This window comes from Stylophora pistillata, chromosome 7 (assembly GCF_964205215.1).
Source record: "Stylophora pistillata chromosome 7, jaStyPist1.2, whole genome shotgun sequence".
NCBI lineage: Eukaryota > Metazoa > Cnidaria > Anthozoa > Scleractinia > Pocilloporidae > Stylophora > Stylophora pistillata.
The window spans coordinates 29,419,572-29,438,750 of record NC_142525.1 but is presented as its reverse complement, the minus strand read 5'-3'; the positions used below and the strand labels follow the sequence as shown (position 1 = coordinate 29,438,750).

The window sequence follows — 19,179 nt, the reverse complement described above, 5'->3', positions numbered from 1 at the left end:
CGCATAGGGCCGAGTAAAATTAAGGATTAATATCACGCGTGTTTTCGTGTTGCTGAAATTGCCCAAGTCGCGCAGCGACGAGGGAAATTTCTGCAACTTCCGAAAACATGAGTGATATTAATCCTTAATTTTACGAAGAACCATGTGATTACTTGTTTAAAATATAAGGGGCAAAACGTTTTCTCACTGATCTCGCGAAAAAACGGGACGCCATTGTTACAAAACAAACAGAAATTTCTTTACCTTGGCAGCCGTTGCTAAACGATTTTCAGCCAATCATTTTCAAGTGATTTTTCCCGGGGCAATTACAAAAATTAAGAAAAAAATGCCCTCTGTCTTGACCAATCACAATTCTGATATCATTTCCTAACCTATTTTTTACCATTCCTCAAAAAAGTGCCGCAGTAGGTTAAGATATATACCTATTTTTTATTTATCGTTTTAGTGTGCTCATTCAACGGATGTTTCATGCATAAGTGACTTTCACACTTAGAAACAAGAGTTCTTTGCTATAGTGCAGTCTGTTACGCAATCGTCACGCAATCATTTGCTACTTTGAAATTCGTAAAGTTTACATGACACGCACATGATTCAATGCTTTAACCGCTGTCCCATAATTTTCGAGCATTCCACAAGATGAACTACCAGTGACGAATCAGTAACGAACACTACGATTATCCGATTATCTTACACTACCTCGAAGACTCGCCTTTAAAGCGAAAAGCAAACTGCAGAATATCCAGAAGAGTGAGCAGTAATGCACTGCCTCAGCCAAAATGTATAAGGTCGACTTTGATTAAAATCTGACCTGTTTACAGTTAAGATCCACTGATTCATAACTTCCGCTTTAGCACTCAACAATTCAACAAAAGCAGAGCAATAGGTAGGGTCTGTTTCGATAATTTTGTGTGTTAATATTTGTTAATTTTGTCTTTCACCGTGAATGGCAGTAATAACCTTTATCACAACAGTTCGTTTCGTATCACAGAACTCAATTCAACTGAGTAGTTAGCCACCCAATTTGGTACCACTAACTTTGACACAATCCACCGCCAAACAAATGACCAAAATGGGCACAAGATTCGTTTTGCACGATTTTCTCTGACTCGTAACTCCAGGACTGTTTAATGTTTCCATAAATTTTATTGTGATGATATTTTCTGAATGTGACAGATTTTTGCATGACAAATCGACACGAGCATGATGCAGCAAGGTAATAGCTTTGGTGGCGAGAGGTCTCGGAAAAATCGGAGAGCAATTCCAATTGGTCAGTAGCCTTTTTTTCCCGATAAACTTGTGTTGTATTTTTCCTACTATGTCGTAGTAAGAATATTGCTGTTCAGTTGAATCATTTCAAGGAATATTTAGTTGTCAATAAATCACGTCGCGCCTTTACATAAATTCCTGTATGTTTTAAGTGTTTCGCGCGATTATAGTATTTGAAATGGTCGGATTCCCCAATCGTTTAAGATGGTCTTCTGTACTATCTCGTTTGATCTTGATTATGCCTGTGTCTTTATTTGTCATTCATCAGGGTCTCATCTATGAATAGTTTCTTAAGTAACCCTTTCACCTATCTTTCATGCAATAACTATGATTAATTATTATTTGCGTGTTAGCACCTCTCAATAATTTCCTCAACCAATGCCATATCTGTCACATTGTGGTTCTTTTTTTTTTACAACATATGTCAGCAGTTATTACTCGAAGGAAGCCTTAAATAAAATGTATTTCTCCTATTTTTTCTACAAATTGTGATGAGCAAGGTAATAAATATTTCTGTAGCAGTCATAAGATAATCTCTCTTTACATGTCCTTCACCCGGTTGCTGAGTGACAACCTGGCACTAAATTTATCTCCTTCAAAATAAACAGCAGCGTATGAACATGGAAAAGTCATCCTGACTTAGCTACATGTAGGTTCAAGAGTTAAGGAGACTGAGAGAAGAAAAACTTTGGAAAAGAAATGGGGAATTCACAAAGGAACTGTAACAATATTTCCTTTAAATGTCGCATCCGCAATAGAACTACTATTCAGAAATAATTTTGTGAATAGAGTTAGAACTGCTATTCAGAAATAATTTTGTGAATAGAGGTTAAATCCAGTGAAGCTTCAGGAATCTTTGTCTTAAACTCTGCAGTTAAGAAGGGAATTCCCTCCTTTGATGAGTTACAGGAGTTGTTACGTAAGATTTCAATAGACTGGAAGAGTCTGTAGAGTCTTGGACATCTCTTGACATCAGAGAAGAAATTTTGACTTCCCAAAAAGCGGAAAATAAAAATCTCATGGAGAGGGTATATGCAATGTAACAACACTGAAAGAATAAAGAAGTTTATCTGCCACATACATAAATTTACTGTAGCACCTGATTCTTTTTCTTTAATCTTATAGTTGAGGTGGGAGTACACTCAGATAAAGATCTCGAGACGTTGGCGTCTGAAATTGGGGAACATTGGATGAGGCTTGGGAGATGCTTAGTGGTCAAGGATAAAATTATGATAAACATAAGAAAAAAGTTTGAAGATGTCAATGAGAGGGCATACGAATTGTTACGACACTGGATGCAAAGAGAGCGTTCAGCTGCCACATACCCGGTTTTATATGATGCCCTCTGTCACCCATTAGTGGAACGTAAAGATTTAGCTGAAAAGTTCTGTGGTAAGTAACCATATATATCATATCCTGTTTATCAGTTTAAACTTACCTAAAACCATGTAGCCTAAACATTCCTCAATAAACTTGTCTTTGTTTTTGCTTCACATCAGTTGTGTGTTCAATCAAGGTAGTCAACTGATTTTTTTGTAATTTCCTCTCATCTTGTTATCTGCTAGTTTCCAATTACAATTCACCGTGATGGGTGTGGGTGAAGACAAACTGAGAGAAGACAAACTTTGAAAGTGAAGTTGGGAATGAAAATCAGGGCGTAAAATTAACTCTTTTTTTCCGGTAGCCACTTGGCTCCTAAATATTTTAAAGTGGTAGCCAATTCCAAAAAGTTGGTGGCCATTATGACACACACACACAAAAAACTTTTTTACACTGTCACTGAACTAGATGGATTATCATATCATAGTGATACAGTCCTACAAACATCAAAAGTGAGCCCGCTAAATTCGCACCAGCTACAAAGAGGACACTAGAATGGATCATATACAACATTATAGGTTACCTAAATCCAAGATGGCGTGTAGTGACGGTAGATTTATGTTCGACATCGTGCATGTGCTGCGTTTTGGAAACGAGCTTAACGAGGAACTTTGCTGCAGATTTATCTTTAAAAATCTTCAACAATCACTAGATCTCTAGGTAAGGTGTGATTAGAAATTCTAGTCGCCAATTTGGCGACTAATTTTCAGGATTTAGTTGCCGAAGTGAAAAATTTAGTCACATTGGCGCCTGTATTAAGCGCAATTTTACGCCCTGAAAGTAAAAGCAAAATTTCCAATGTCACAATCCCAACAGAACCCCTATTCAAGCTCTCTAAATAATTTTACAAGTAGAGGTCTAATCCAGTGTAGCAGCTGAGTTTGTCTTTTAAACCTTATATTCGAGAAGGGAACTCCCTCTTTAGGTGAATTGAAGAGTTGTCACTCGAGATTTTGTGATTGTGGAGAATTCTCGAGCACCAGTTAAAAGTCACTGAAATCAGTGATGGCTAAATTAAATGAAGATTACATGAGGTTGTTTTATGATGCCTTTTGTCTTAGAGATTTCGCTAAAAAGTTTTGTGGTGAGTATCCATATGCATCGCGATCTTTATAAGTTTTGTCCCTCAAATGAACTTGACTACCATAACTACTTTACACAAAGTGTTCTACCAAGGAATCCAGAAATGCCAGCTTCAGCTGACATAAATCAAAATGTAATTTACCTTAAGTAAAACAAATTTATGTTCTTGTATTCGCAAGTGCCTTTTGTTTCAGTTTGGTAACGTGAAAAGTTTCCCTACTCTTATTACGAGTTTGAATGTCAGAAGGTTGAAGTGAAAAAGATACGCGGTGTTTCCGTCTTCAGTATTTCTAATCGTCGATTCATACATTGTTTCCATGAGATTGCAATCATCTTCCCAGGATTATTCCATCACGCAACCTTAGTGCGTTTTCATTAGTTTCAGTTTGTTGCAAGCACCGTGCTATTCGCACCGTACAATTAAAGAAGAATCCTCCTTTATTCACTTCGACGTTAATTGGTGTAATTAAAGTGTTAAAGTGAATTTTTTTCCTTGCAGCAATTTCAATTCCAGCTTCATTCCAAGAGTCCACTCCAGCTAACTCTCGTAAGTATGAAAAAAAAAATATTATATTCGGTACCTACCATTATCCACTACCATTGATTACTACGATTAGTCTTAACAAATATTACGGAAAACAAGATACGGGGTGGTACCCTCGCGTTTCTAGGTGTCTTTTGGACATTGTTTCCTCATGATCGCGATTATTTTTTTCGCAGGAGTAGACCTTCATTGTGGGCTCATCGTTTTCATTAGTTTTCAGCAGCGCGTTAGCCTGCAGTGCAGGCGGATTTTGGCGGGGCGAGTGGATATTCCCATCGGTTGATCAGGCCGCTATCTTGAATTACAAAAACAGTGGAGAGTTGGGGCGAGGTAAAAAGTTTACCTATCCCCAAATCCCCCCACCCAATCCGACATTCTCGAATCCAACATGGCGGCTAAACACTCGAAAGATGAAAACCATCAAAACTGCCTATACTGCAGGCTAGCACCGCGTTATTCACACCTCGTAATAAGAGAATAATCCTCCATTAGTCTTTTCAACGTTAAATATATAAAGCTTAGGGTTAGAAAACATTTCAAATTTGAAATCTTAAAAATATCAAATCGTGTTTCAAGCAAACAAAGTTTTCCGATTTTTTGTATTTCCAGGCGAACGTTTTTACTGATAATTAATCATAATAATCATAACATACAAGTAAGTAGGCGAGCATGTACAACCCGAGTGATATGCTTTAGTTGTCTGTAAAATGGTAAAATTTTTCAAAGGAACGGGCCGCTAGTGATATTTACCAGGTAATAGTCTTGTGTGTGTGTTTCATTTGAATACACCCGAGAGCGTTTTGCGAGTTCAAAGTCTGCTAACATCTACGGTCATTACAGCTCCCAAAATGGTTCCACAAAAATAATAGTGTTCCGACACAAGTAACTTCACGAGATGCTCGACAAACTGTTAGGGGGCGGGGGCTATTTTCGGAAGTGTTTTGTATACCGTATTACTTCGAATAAACGCCGCCCTCGAATAAACGCCGAGGCGTTTATTCGAATAATAGACAAAAGGAAATAATTATGGTGCAAGACAATGATAACCAGACCTTTTTATTAATTTCTTAATGTTTATTTGCGCATCTAATGTCTCTCCTTTCATAACAAACAATAAAATGACAAGATTATTGCTCTGATTGCAGCTCGTTCGTCTTAAGTCAGCCTCGGATACTTTCGTTCATTCATCACGATATTCTTCAGTTCAAAATGTGAATACTTATTCGCTTTTTCATTCAGCCCCTGGACCAAAATTTTTTGTTGAGGAGGCATATCCCTCGACTTTGCTGGTTTTTCACTCTGATCAAGAGGGAGACAGTGACATTGAAGTCGAGTGAACTAGGGGTCAGAGAGGAACCTATCGCAATTACTTGTATTTTCAATAACGTCATGAACTGAAATATCAAGTGAATCCGGTTTTCGCATTTCAGTTAGTTGCATATTTGTAATGTAAAGCGTGTAAACCCGCAAAAGAACAGACAACAAACTGAAACAGGATTTATAATGTTAACTTTTAACAAATGCAGAGCAGAGCTGTTTACTTATTACAGTAAGGATAAGCTTGAAAGACACAAAAAAAAAAACGCCCGCAACATCGAACTGATCTGATTTCTTACGCGTTTACAAACGCAACAAGTTTGAGTTTGATCGGTAAAGTTTGATTTGTACAGCCAGACATGGTATTTCTTGTTCTACTTTTTAATTTTTTTTTTTTTTTTTTAAATAAACAGCATATCAAATAAACGCCGCCCTCTAATAAACGCCGCACCCAAATCGTGGAAAATTTAATAAACGCCGCGGCGTTTATTCGAAATAATACGGTAGTGCTGTTTTATACGGCAGGTTAAATAGCAATGCACCAAATTTCGTCCCTCAGGGCTGCCACTTCAGACTTCGTGGGCCAATTTCCGACCGTGGTAAATTTTAAAAAGAGTATTAAAACCAAGGCTTTCAATGCCAATTTCCGAAAATACGATACCTCTTTCAGTCCTTCAGATTAACGGTCTTGAAGGCTGCTATTCTCAGGTGGTTTCTCAACTCCCCCTTCTGCACACGTTATTTTCCAATGAAAAAAGGTGTTTAAATAGATTTTGTAACTTGCAGCATCCAGCGATTCCAGTGACCCCGAGGCCTCGATTCCAACCGGCGCTTTCTTACGAGCTTTGGAGTTTGGTAAGATCTGTGATAAGCGTGTTAAAGTGTCAATCATTGGTCCAGACCGAGTTGGTAAGACAAGCCTCGGGAAATCTCTGAGAGGCGAGCCATTTAATCCCGAAGAACCAAGTACCGATGGGGTGCAGATGAGTCTTCCTGTGAAGAACGCTGGTACAGAGCCGTGGAAGAATTTAGATTCACATCAGCACACTACTGCGTTTGATCACAAATGTGCCGAAATGATCGTCAAAGAAAAACAAGCAACAGAGCAACAGCCGCCTTCTGAAGCGAAAAAGGATGACCAAGAGATTGACGGCGAGGAAGAAGGTAACGTTGTGATAGTCTCACTTTTCTCTCGTTGTTAATATATGGCCATTCTATTCAGTTTAGAACAACTTAAATGTTGAGATTTAAAATATTTCACATCTAACCCAAGCATGGAATTTTTGGAATTAGGAGATCCTAAATTGCTTAAAAAATGATAAGCTGAAAGTTGACTTCCCGGGAAATAGCAAAGAGAAGCTGACAATTTTTCTTTTTTCTCCAATGAAAAGTGTGTGAAAATAGTGGGTATGCTGTAAGATTTAAAATTATTTTAGTAAGGCACATATATCCTCAAAATCTCGCTAGGGGAACAAGACTAATTGAACTCAACACAAAGGTAAACTTGCCGATAATCTTATTTTCCAAAATGGATGTACTTCTTAAATGAGAGCAAGTGACAATTTTGTTACGGACAGATATATCTTATTAGACGTTTTCTTGTTTATTATGGCTGAGTATTTTTACGAGTTGTGTCGTATTTTGACGAGCCCGCAGGGCGAGTCAAAATACAAATAACGATTATGGCCTCTACTGGTGAGTTGAAAATGGCTTCCCGTGCACTTCTAAGAACATGCACTTTCTGAACTGCAGAATGCTCTAATGATCTTCGTAATCCACGGGCCATAGGTACACTTACACACAGAACTGTACAGTTAATGTTATGGTTATTAGCACTACCAGAAAAGAGAATTGAGTTGTAATTGAGCCTGATTAAGAGAAATTTGTCTGTTCTGGCAAAGTCAATAATCAACATTTCATAAATAAACAAAAACATGAGGGTCTGAATGCGGGGTCCACTTGTCGGTTGTCGGTTAAAATTCAGACGCTTTGTCGTTAGTCGGTTAAAATTTTCGATCTTTGTATATTTGTTAAATATTTTGGACAATGAGATCACGATACCAGGGTACTCGCTTGTGCGTAAGGATAGACAGTGTTTGACCAAAAGTTGTGGTGGAGGAGTTTTAATTTTCGTCCGGGATGGAATCCCCTTTGTCGTTATGTCTGATCTCATAAAGCATGACTTTGAATGTCTGTGGGTGGAAATCAAGAGACCTAAATGCAAACGAATGATACTGTGCTGTTCTTACAGACCTGATGATGTGAACATCGATGGTTTTATTTCCAATCTAGCTGATTCGCTAAATCACATCGACACTGAAAACTCCGATATTGTTTTGGTGGGTGACTATAATATTGATTATTCCACCAAGAATCAGTTACGCCGTAAACTTGATGAATTTGCATTACAACACAGTCTTTCTCAGATTATTTGTAAACCTACTCGGGTCACTGAGAATTCTAGCACCACGATAGACTTGATGTTCGTTAACAACACTCACAGGGTCGTGCAGTCCGATGTTCTGCAGTCAAGCATCAGCGATCATAGCATTGTGTTCTGTACTATCAAGGGAGGTGTAAAGAAACTTCCACCAAAGTTGCTCGAGTATCGTTGTTTTAAAAGCTACGACAAAGAAGCATTCTTGCGTGATCTCAGCAACTTACCTTGGAGCATAATCGAAAGTGCTAATGATGTTGATGATGCCGTGTTCCTCTGGGAAGGTCTTTTCAATAGCATTGCAAACGACCACGCTCCGATAAAATCAAAGCGTGTGAAGGGAACAAAGACACCATGGGTTACGAACAAACTCCTCGAAATTCGGAGTGATCGAGATTACCACTGGAAACAGGCTCAGAAGCGTAAGAACTCGCAGTATCACTGGCAAATGTACCGAAAATTAAGGAACTGTGCGAATAGCGAGGAAAAGAAGCTGAAATCGAAATATTATTGTCGGCTGATAGAAGATGCTAAAGGTGACAGCTCCAAGATGTGGAAAGCAATTAAAGAGACACTTCCCTCTAACTCCAATGAAATTAATGCAGTTTTTGGTCATGGAAAATTGCAGACTGACCCCAAAGGCATTGCAGAAACTCTAAACAATCACTTTTCAAGCATCGGTAAGAGCCTTGCAAAGGCCTTTCGTGGTTTAAAACCGACTCAGTACGATGCAGTTCCTACCTTATCGTTCTCTCTCAAGTATGTGACGTCAGCCTTTGTTGAAAAGCAGCTGCGCCTAATGAAAACCAATAAAGCGGTAGGACTAGACAACATCAGTGCACGTTTACTCCGTGATGCAGCAAATGTACTTGCTTCACCTCTGAGGGATATCATAAACCTCTCTTTTGAGAAGGGTCAATTCCCATCATCTTGGAAATGTGCGAAAGTGACTGCTCTTTTCAAAGAAGGTGATAAGTCCGATAAAGATAACTATCGTCCCATTTCTATCCTGCCCACGGTCAGTAAAGTAATTGAGAGAGCTGTTCATTCTCAACTTTACGGCTACCTCGACTCTAACAATCTGCTTGCTGTGAACCAGTTTGGCTTTAGACGTGCAAGATCTACCGCTTTAGCTCTAACGCAGTTTACCGATGAAGTGCTAAGTAATATGGATAAAGGTTTAGTAAATGGTGTAGTTTTTATTGATCTGAAGAAAGCCTTCGACACCGTTGACCATGTCATTTTACTCGGGAAGCTCAAATCTCTAGGATTACGCAGCAAGAATCTTGAGTGGTTCCATTCCTACTTATCCTCTCGTTACCAGAAGACTGTGATTGGTCAAGCCTCTTCTCCTGCGCGGAAGGTTTCCGTTGGTGTTCCTCAGGGGTCTATTCTCGGTCCATTACTATTTGCCATTTACATCAACGATCTACCCAAGGTCCTTCGGAACACTACGGTCACCTTATTCGCTGATGACACTGCTATCTACTGCTCTTCTCAATCAGCCCGTGACCTACAGACCATGTTGAATCAGGATCTGGACAGGCTAGCTCAGTGGCTCTACGAGCATAAACTTACACTAAATATCTCGAAGTCTAAATTCATGCTCATTGGCGGTCCAAGGAAACTTAACACCTTAGAAGAATTCACATTAATAATCAAGGAGAAGGAGTTAGACAGAGTCAATTCGTTCAAGTATCTGGGCGTAATTATCAATGAGAATCTGACTTGGACTGATCACGTGGATTACATTAAGACCAAAGTGTCTCAGAGGCTTGGCGTTTTACAGAGAATAAAACATCTTATGCCAAGAAATACAAGGGAACTCTTTGTAAAAGCCATGGTGCTGCCAATCCTTGATTATGCTGATGTGACTTGGGGGGATAAATCCAACACCACTCTGATGAACAAGATCCAATTACTCCAGAATAAAGCAGCTAAATTAATTTTAGATATGCCAAAGCATTCATCAGCAACAGAAGCTCTTGATCTACTTGGTTGGGATACATTGGAAAAAAGACGAAGATCTCATCGTCTATTTTTGGTTTTTAAGTCCTTGAATGGACTAATTGATTGGAATTTTAATTTTAAACATTTTAAAGACATGCATGATTATAACACTCGTTTCAATAACAACATTTGTAAACCACAATCAAAGCGTACATGGGGTCAGCATCGGTTTGTTTGTCATGCAGTAGATGACTGGAACGCTCTCCCAGACGGCATTAGGAACATTTCCGATTTTTCAGTTTTTAGACGTCTTGTTAAAAATATGTAGTCTCTTCTATTGATTATGCCCTTTTATCCTTTTCTTGATAACCATATTTATATTTTTTGTTATCCTTACGTTAGATTTATGCAGGGCCTCACTGAAAACCACACTTTGTGACGTGGGCTCCCTGTCAAAAGATCTTACTTACTTACTATATATTCGGTAATATTTTTTGCCCTTTTGTCGCTAGTCGGTTAACCTCATTCACACCCTCCTTTATGTCACCTCCTTTAATCATAATCCTCTTTGCCAAAATTTCGTCCTCTCTCGCTTCTTCTCGTGATTTACGTTTTCTCCTCACTTCCCACTGGTAGTCTTTCTTTTCGGAAGCGTTCATCAACTTGTGCTTGCTCGTACATGTATCACTTGCATCCGCGCCTTAAGCAGCACGACAGTTTGACCGGTCCAGTTTGTAACTTCATGGATAATGTGCACTTAAATGTGAAATGGAGCCTATTTTAAGTACTCTCGTTAGCAGATCTTAGTAGGCTAAGTAATAGTAGTAGTAATCAAAGTTTAATGTCTTTACGTGAGGCATGGTTACCCATATTGCCCGAGCCAGAGGCTCATGTATGAAACGCAAGACAACAACCCATCCATCCCTCCCTCCCCAGGGGAGGACATCCATCACACAGTAATCTCGTGCGTGGAAAATTAACGTCTCCTGCCTCAACTCTGCAGGAGACGGGACCTCCATTTATTTGTTCCTATCCGAGAAGACTAGAATATCGAAACCATTTCTTGATGTTATAGAAAGGCAGCACATTCTTCTCAATTATTTTAAGACCTTGAGTGTTGGTCCGGACGGGGCTCGAACCCTCGACCTCCCGCACATCAGTCCAGCGCTCTCTCCATTGAGCTAACAGGGAGGCGGTTCAGGTGATGCTAAGCGTTACCTCTGAATCTATTCCTTCACCCACAGAGAAAAGAAGCCGCAAAAGTTAATTGTTCATTTCGATGTAACACGCCATACATCACTGAAGGTACCCTGCGAGCAGAGCCTTTTCTTCTTTTCTTCTCCTTTTCTTTTTAATCCTCCAAGGGTTTCGATTCGAGGACGGGTTAAAAAGGCTCTGCTCCCAGGGTACACTGAAGATGGTTTCAAAAGTGGTTGGACATGTAAGATTTAAAAAATTTTCCTTTCATAAATTCTACAGAAAATTGAGTAGCGGTTTGACCCCAGATTATCCAAAAGATTTATTTTTAGCTGTTTATATCTGCGCATTTTATATTTTGATAAATTCTCGACTTCAATCTGCCCGGTGCCTTTAACGCAACTGTTAACCTGAAGCCGCAATAATCAATAGAATATGGCGTTATTTGCTTTGAATTATAAATGCGATAAACAACAGATTGTTAACCTAGAAAATTATTGTACTTTAACAACCGAGGTCAAATACAACGATTTCCAGGCTAAACAGTTGTTGATGTTAAGTTGCGGTATTCATTACGCAGAAACACAGATGGAAGCTTATATTTAAACCACTTTACTGACTCAAGGGGCGGATCCAGGATTAAGTCAAGGGGGATTCGGAGAACTGTCCGAGGGCATGCTCCCCCAGGAGATTTTGAAAATTAGGTCTTCGGAAACATGATTTCTAGCATTTTGAGGGAAAATCTAGGGGGTTTGACCGAAGCCCCCGAGCCACCCCTGGATCCCCCTCGGTGACTATTATTATTTTTGAGGGATATTTTTCTATTAGTTAGCTCGTTTCTGAAACACAAATTTTCTTTTCACGAAAAAGAGCAAATGGAAAAAATAGAACGAGTAGAGAACAACAAAATTATTTAATCTTACAACTTAATGACTACAAAACTACTACACTGATGTAACCATCACACTCCGCGGGACTTGTTTAAAAACTATTCAGACTAATAGAGCGTTCTACGACTTATCGCTGAGCTCATTGCTGCCTTCATCAGATATTAAATTTGGCAGTTCTAGTTGCCACTGCCCGTCTGTTACTATAGCAAAGTTCTCGCATTTGCCCGTGGACTACTTTGCCAAGCGAAAGAGCTTCAGCGAGAAACCACCAAGTCCAAACTGAAGAGCTTGCTCCTTCAATACAAAAAATTCTGTCATATGTTTTTTAAATTCGAATACTCTTGTGTGTTTATCTTTGTCGACTGGAACCCGGCTACGGTGGCGTTCGATTGCGACTTCTTCGCCTTTTCGGAAAAAAACTCATTATCATTTTTATGATTCCACTCATGGCTGACATGGCTGGACCGTATGAACAAACAACATGGTGGAAATATTACAGCGAGAGGTTTCGAGGGCTCGAGTACCGGAAATTGTTCTGCAAAATGATCCCGCGCTCTTCCGGTCAAAAAGTAAGAAAATGACAGGAAATTCTATAGTAACCTTTAACGTGGTTACTTCGTAAACTAGAAAAAATACAAAATGCTCTTCTGATCTCATCTTTCTGAAAACAAATATCGATAATGTCGGCCCATGTCGGTAGTCGGTTAATTTTTTTCTTGTCGGTAATCGGCAATTTTTTTCTTGTCGGTAATCGGCAATTTTTTTCTCATTTTGTCGGTAGTCAGTACTATTTTTCGCCCTTTGTCGCTAGTCGGTTAACCCTATTCACACCCTCAAACATCCCTTTATTCTTATGGGTGTAAAAAACGTTATTTCCGTAACAAAAATTGAGTAATGTCAGTAATGGAATTTTTTTTCCTCAAGCTCAAAATCTAACCACAAAACTAGGGATACAACTAGATTTAAAAAAAAAGAGCAGCTTTGTATTATTATTAAATTCTTTTTATTTCAAAAATCAGTTCACAGAAAAACAAAGGGTCACACAATTTATAGGTTGATTTTTTTGTAATATTCGCTTGCAGCCTTTGTTAAAGAAAGGAAAGTTTCTTTTCTGTTGATAGTCAAGTAAATTGTGAGGAATGTTTGCACAAATTATGACTTAAAAACTACGCAAAATAAGTTTGCTAAGAAACTTTATTTCCAAAAAATTGGTCTTTGAATGTAATGTCCGTAACATGGATTTGCCCTATTGCAACATTTGAATAAGAACGTTAAGTTCCATAAGGTAAAGAATGTGTCGTTGCGTTACTTAAATTGGGGAGGGAGTAAAACATTTAATATTTTGAGTTTCAATAAATACTTGTTATGTACCATTGTAGCCCCTCAGGTTGATACTCCAGTACCCGTGATCCTCGGAGAGGATCTAATAAAAAGCCGTTCCAAAGAGATTGCTGCGCTTATGGAGGACGGGGGTAACGGAAGTGAAGAGGTGTGGCCTGTAATATGGGATTTTGCCGGCCAAGCTGTTTATCATGCCATTCATCCATTGTTTATGTCACCAGAGGCAATCTATCTTCTGGTTGTTGACCTCACCAAAGAGTTATCCGACCCTGCGCAGTCATTTGTCAAAGTGGGTGGCCATGAAGAAGAAAGAGCGTCGTCAACTGAGAGTGGAAACACAAATTTGGATATTCTTACACAGTGGTTGACCTTGGTGCATTACTTAAAGCAATCAGGTGGGAATAGCACCGTCAGGTCTGTTATACTTGTGGGAACAAAGGCCGATATGGTAGAAGGTGATCCTTGCGACAAGATGAAATCGTTTGTGGAAAACATCTCAGAAACTGTCCCTGAAGTTCTCCTAAAACATATTGCCGTAACAGATGAAAACTTTGTTGTGGACAATAGTAAAGCTGATACTTTGTCCGATCAAAAAAGCCAACCAATCGTGAAATTAAGGGATTTTATATTAAAGACAGCCAAAGAAATGCCTCATACAAAGGAGCCAATCCCTCTGCAGTGGCTCTCTGCAGAGCTCAAAGTTCAAGAAAAGGTTAGGCAGAATGAGCCATATGTCCCCAAAAGCAAATTCAGACGCGACATCGCTGAGAAATGTTGTACGCGGAGTGAAGATGATGACGTGGAAGGACTTCTTTGCTTCCTGAGTGCTCGCGGTGCAGTAATATATCATGCTCTTCCAGATGATCCCGATGGATTAGTAGTGCTGGATCCAAAATGGCTCATTGAAACAATTAACAAGATAATCACAGCCAGACCAAGCTGGACGTATCCACTCGAGTATAAGCGCCGTTACGACAGATTGAAAAATACAGGAATTCTCTGTAATGAGTTGATAGATTTTGCCTGTAAGAAACTGAACATAGTTGAAATTAAAAACAACTTAATTTTGATAATGAAGGAGTTCCATTTGATATTTGAATGGAAATCTAAAAATGGAGACTTGATTTATTTTGTTCCATGTATGCTATCTCAGAATACAGAAGCTAATTTGAACACAGGTCCCACACCCCTGTGCCTCAGCTTTTCTGAGACGGGTTATCTTCCTTGTGGTTTTTTCCCAAGATTGGTCGTCCGATTTGGAGAATGGGCATCAGAAAAGTGCAGTGCAAGGCAACCCAACCTTCGCTCCGATGTCGCCTTGTTCTTTGTAGGCGAAAAGTTTAGTGTTCGACTTGTCCGCCATTCAAGCCTCATAAAAGTGTCCTTTTCTTCCGAAGATGCTTCTGATCAGGTTGACGAGGATAAATTTCGTGTGAAGATATTGAGGTAGGTGCTAATTTTTCGTGTCCTATAGCGATTTTGCTGACAAAATAGTTTGCTTGAAACCCCAATTGATGTGGATGAAAACAATACGCGACTTTGCTAATGCTACCTCCAAATGAATGCTGGGATTGGCCAACCCTGTATCAGGTCCTGCAGGAGCATGTTATTTCGCGCGGCCTCGATCTTTGTTGTTGTTGTGTCTCATTTGATTTTGTTGCTGTTATGGTGAAATTCGCCGGTAACGGAAGAAAACAGTCGGAAAGGATAAGGAGAAGGGATGAGCTATCGGCAAATTAAAATATCTGCCTCAACACCTTGGCCAAGTTATAAGATCTTTTCTCAAACACTTCCTTCAATTGTGTTCTCAAGCAAAATTTTCCCGCTATACTTGTTAGACTTTTGTAATTCTTCACGTTAGTAATGGTATTTCGACAACTTTTCATTGGCAAGTCGCTTCACCTTAACCAATTGCTTTGTGTTAGGCGTCTGAAGAAATGCGTGAAAAAACTGCGGATAGAATGCCTTTGGTTGCGCGCAATTCCTTTCAAGCTGTACGCTAGATGTGAATTGTGCCCAACTACTGGGGACGAAACATGTAAACGGCACAGAAAACAGGAATGCAGCCATGACGATTGTGCAGACTACATTGATTTGGAGACGAAACCTCTTGTTTGCAAGAGGAAAGGCTGTCGGTTACCAACTCACTTGAAGGAGAAATATATTCCATGGATTGAGGTTAGTGGGGATGTTAATATAAGGCGCCAGAAAAAATTATTTGATTTGTAACCGTCAAACTCGTGCTTTGGCTGCTGATGATTTAAAATAAATCTAATCTTTTGATTGATTGGCAAATACATTTATTATTTTTTATTTGTACAGGCAATCGATGCGCTTTACCCGAAAGAAAAAACCGGTGAGCGTTCTTACTGTGATCCATAATTTTTTCTTCTTTTTCCGTTATAACTAAAGATAGTGTTAATTTAAGGTCCGAGCCCGAGATCTTTTTACTCCTTTTTAGAATGATTTTCTGACAAAAGAGGATAAGTTGGACCCTTGTTTTCTGAGTAACTTCAAGGCGCCTCCCTTTGGTGGCACCGTAAACTGTGAAAGTTTCCCATATGTCTACTAATTTTGTTCAGTTATCTTGTCTTGCACGGTTGGTGACGCATACCAGTGAGACAAGACCTAGACTGTGCTTCAAAGCTCAGAACGTGTTTTGAAGCACAAAAACAAAACGTGGACCTTCAAAGATTTAAGGGCTTCACCTTCCCTAATGTGCTGTAATCTTCAAGCTAAATAGAATAACGCTCAACTGTTTAAAAGGTTCCAACCACTTGATAACAAGTGGCATTATAAACATGTGTTATTACGCGACTCGGGCAGTCAGAGGGCCAATAACTAAAATCAACCAATCAAAATGTTCTATTGCCGGTCCAATATTTTCTAAGTATTGGACCGGGCACTGTCCCGAATGGTCCCGAATGATACCACACTTGTGTCCCTTTGAACTTCAGTCGTATAATAAATCTCTTATTAACCAAACTTACTCGCGACCGTAATTCTTAAGTTCCCTTCGAGCAATTTTCTTTCTTGCGCGCCGGAGACTAAAGCGGGCAATCCCGAGCGGGCAAGATGCGTCCACTGATCTTGCCCGCTCGAGTAGCCAATATGAACTTAGGATTCGCCTCCTATTGGCCACGGTAAATAAATAAATCTTATTAGACGTTTTGTTGTGTAGTATCGCTAAGTATTTTTACGAGTACTTTGTGCGGTATGGCGTGATATTCGTCTCAGTCGCGCGTTATTTGTACTCTACAAAGCAAAATTGGGTAATGAAAGTCCTTATTCACTATCTTCTCTTGATAGTGACTCAATATCGTGTGTCAAGCAACAAAATCTTCATTCATCGTTATTCTAGTGACTGCAGTAAGCCTGCATATAAACAATCATTTGGCCATTTTCTTTATTTAAGGTTCTACCAATGAAAGCCAAGAGTCATCTGCGAAGCGGAAGGGAACATTTCCTTCATGTTCAACAATCAAAAGGTCCAAAAGGTCCAAGGATGCCAGTGGAACGATGGAAACTGCTGAAGGTAGAGTGTTAGGTAAATTCCCAAAGTATCACGGCTACCTGTAAAAAAGTAAAACTGCGTGCCGTGACATGTAGTATCAATACATATGGGTTAATGACTAAGCGTGAGGTGAAGATGGCTGGATATTGGCCGAAAATCTTTTCATTTTTGTGGATTGAGAGGAAGTCCAGGTACTAACTGAAAAAAAGACAAATTCAAACACACTTACCCTCGTGGTTTTAATTTGGCTATAACTACAAAGAATGCCTGATCAAAGGTCATATTGGTGTTCGTTTCCATTAGCTGCAGTGAAGGATGGTGTACCTGATGAAGGAGTTTTGGACGAGCTGGCCAAAGAAATTCCAGGGGAATGGAAGAAGCTTGGGCGTCCGCTGTTCAAGAATCACGAGGCCACGCTCAAGGCTATCGACGTGGAGGAAAAACAATGTCGTGAAAAGGCCTACGGGATGTTGCTGAAGTGGAAAAGAGCCGAGGGTTCCCATGCAACTTATCGCGTTTTATATGACGCGCTGTGCGGTGCTGAACGTAAAGATTTGGCTGAAAAATTTTGTTTGAGTTGTCACGATTTCTGCGCCAACTGAATCTGTCATTTATTCTAGGAAATAGCACCTTTTTGCACCTCTTTACTTCGATGAGGTAAAAGTTAGGGCAAGTAAGGAATCTTTATCAAACGCTATTTAACAATTATTCCACGAGTGCGCGTTGGATATGAGATGAAAGATAGCCTACGAGGCACGTAGCGCCGAGTTGGCTATAATCATCTCATATCCAACAAGCGCGAGTGGAATAATTGTTTTATTAAAAAAAAAAAAAAACGCCCCAAAGATATTAGACAAATCTTCTCAACTTTATTTTGCAAGAAGAAACCGGATGTTACAACGTACAGATATTAGATTATGGTATATTGGCTCATATACCGTAATGGCTGAGCCAATAAAAAGTCTTGAATTGCATTGGTTCATTGGTTCATTTATTTCACACTATTTACATAAATTTAACATAGATAGAAAAGTAAAGTTGCAACAATTGATTACAGAATGAAATAAATAAAGTACAGATTATAAAAATGTGTGCGGTGGCCAAAGTAGTAAAGGCTTTCTAGTTGGCCACCACACATATTCTAGTTGCATTATCCAATGCATTATCCATTTCTAGTTGCATTATCCAATGACCCAGTTTTTAATTAAACAGATTAGTTTAGATTGAGTGGAAATGAATTGAAACTCATATTTACATTAAAGAGGTTGGAATTGTCTGAAGTTTTAAGAATGTATGCATTTGACTTGTAATACTTAGCCTACAGTAGTAGGCTTAGCCACAAGTTGCTCGGCAACTTTTCGGCAACTTTTGAGATTTTCGGCAACTTTTTAGAATTTTCGGCAACTTTGGGCTTTTTGAGGTTCTTTGAGGCCACTTTCTTCACGTTTTGAGCCACATTGGTCAGTTTTCGATAGACTTTTATTCAATTTATTCTAAAATACAATAATTAGGGGCCCCCCCAATGGGTTGATTTTTAGATGCCTTATCATGAGGTCAGCGCTATCACGTTGCACGTTTTTCAAGATGGCGGACAATTACAGTGATTCCAATACATCGTAGCAACACGTCACGTGAAAACTGTATTATGTGTGTATATAACCATGTTTTGTTCATGTCATTCTGATAGACTATTTGTTGATCAAGTGAAATGGAAAGAACCTCTGATATTCGGCAACTTTTTGGAAATTCAGCAACTTTTCGGCAACTTTTTGAAAAAAAAAGCAACTTTTTGGCAACTTTTAGACACTTATCGGCAACTTTTTTGGGATTCATCGGCAACTTGTGGCTAGGCCTATACAGTAGCGCATTTTATAACACATGCACTCGAAAGGCCAAAATTGCGATTAAATTTGAGGCTGTGGTTGGTCAGTCATTCAATTACAGTGCTATGAAGTGAGACTCTTGGTATTTTGTTGACTCGTAGTGGTTGTGGTCATTAGCTTCGCGCACTTGTGAACATTACGAAGACTGGTGGTGAGCGTTTGTGCTATTGTTGCGTGACCTAAACCAATGATTATACAGAGGAAACTGAAATAAACAAATCTTAACTACACAAAGCCCCACGTAAAATCTTCGAAATTTGAGGGAATGATTTTCGAGGCAAGGTTCAATACTTTTTTCGTCTGTTCATTTGGCTTCATGTTGACTATATATTGCATCATGGCGCGCCAATTCAGTTATGATAACTGTGTTCACGCGA

General features: G+C 39.3%; 1 protein-coding gene across 2 annotated transcripts; it reads left to right on the top strand.

Moving 5' to 3' along the window:
• Positions 1–636: 636 nt before the first annotated feature.
• On the top strand, positions 637–18,862 carry LOC111320691 (uncharacterized). Of its 2 annotated transcripts, none has more exons than XM_088726780.1 (10): positions 637–883; positions 1,174–1,267; positions 2,392–2,658; positions 4,229–4,276; positions 6,377–6,754; positions 13,444–14,851; positions 15,331–15,583; positions 15,728–15,761; positions 16,821–16,940; positions 17,223–18,862. In XM_088726780.1, exons 2-10 carry the CDS (start codon positions 1,201–1,203, stop codon positions 17,519–17,521), a joined length of 2,874 nt encoding a protein of 957 aa, XP_088582906.1. In that variant the 5' UTR covers positions 637–883; positions 1,174–1,200; the 3' UTR covers positions 17,522–18,862. The 2 variants fall into 2 exon arrangements, with proteins under 2 accessions (XP_088582906.1, XP_088582904.1); XM_088726778.1 differs by having other exon boundaries at positions 16,821–16,952.
• Positions 18,863–19,179: the final 317 nt, after the last annotated feature.

Excerpts from the sequence above, each read along its gene's own strand:
- LOC111320691 (XM_088726778.1), top strand. The coding sequence starts at position 1,201 with ATGATGCAGCAAGGTAATAGCTTTGGTGGCGAGAGGTCTCGGAAAAAT. Across the intron at positions 6,755-13,443 it reads GATTGACGGCGAGGAAGAAG|CCCCTCAGGTTGATACTCCA; the intron begins GTAACGTTGTGA and ends GTACCATTGTAG. Across the intron at positions 15,762-16,820 it reads TTACCCGAAAGAAAAAACCG|GTTCTACCAATGAAAGCCAA; the intron begins GTGAGCGTTCTT and ends TCTTTATTTAAG.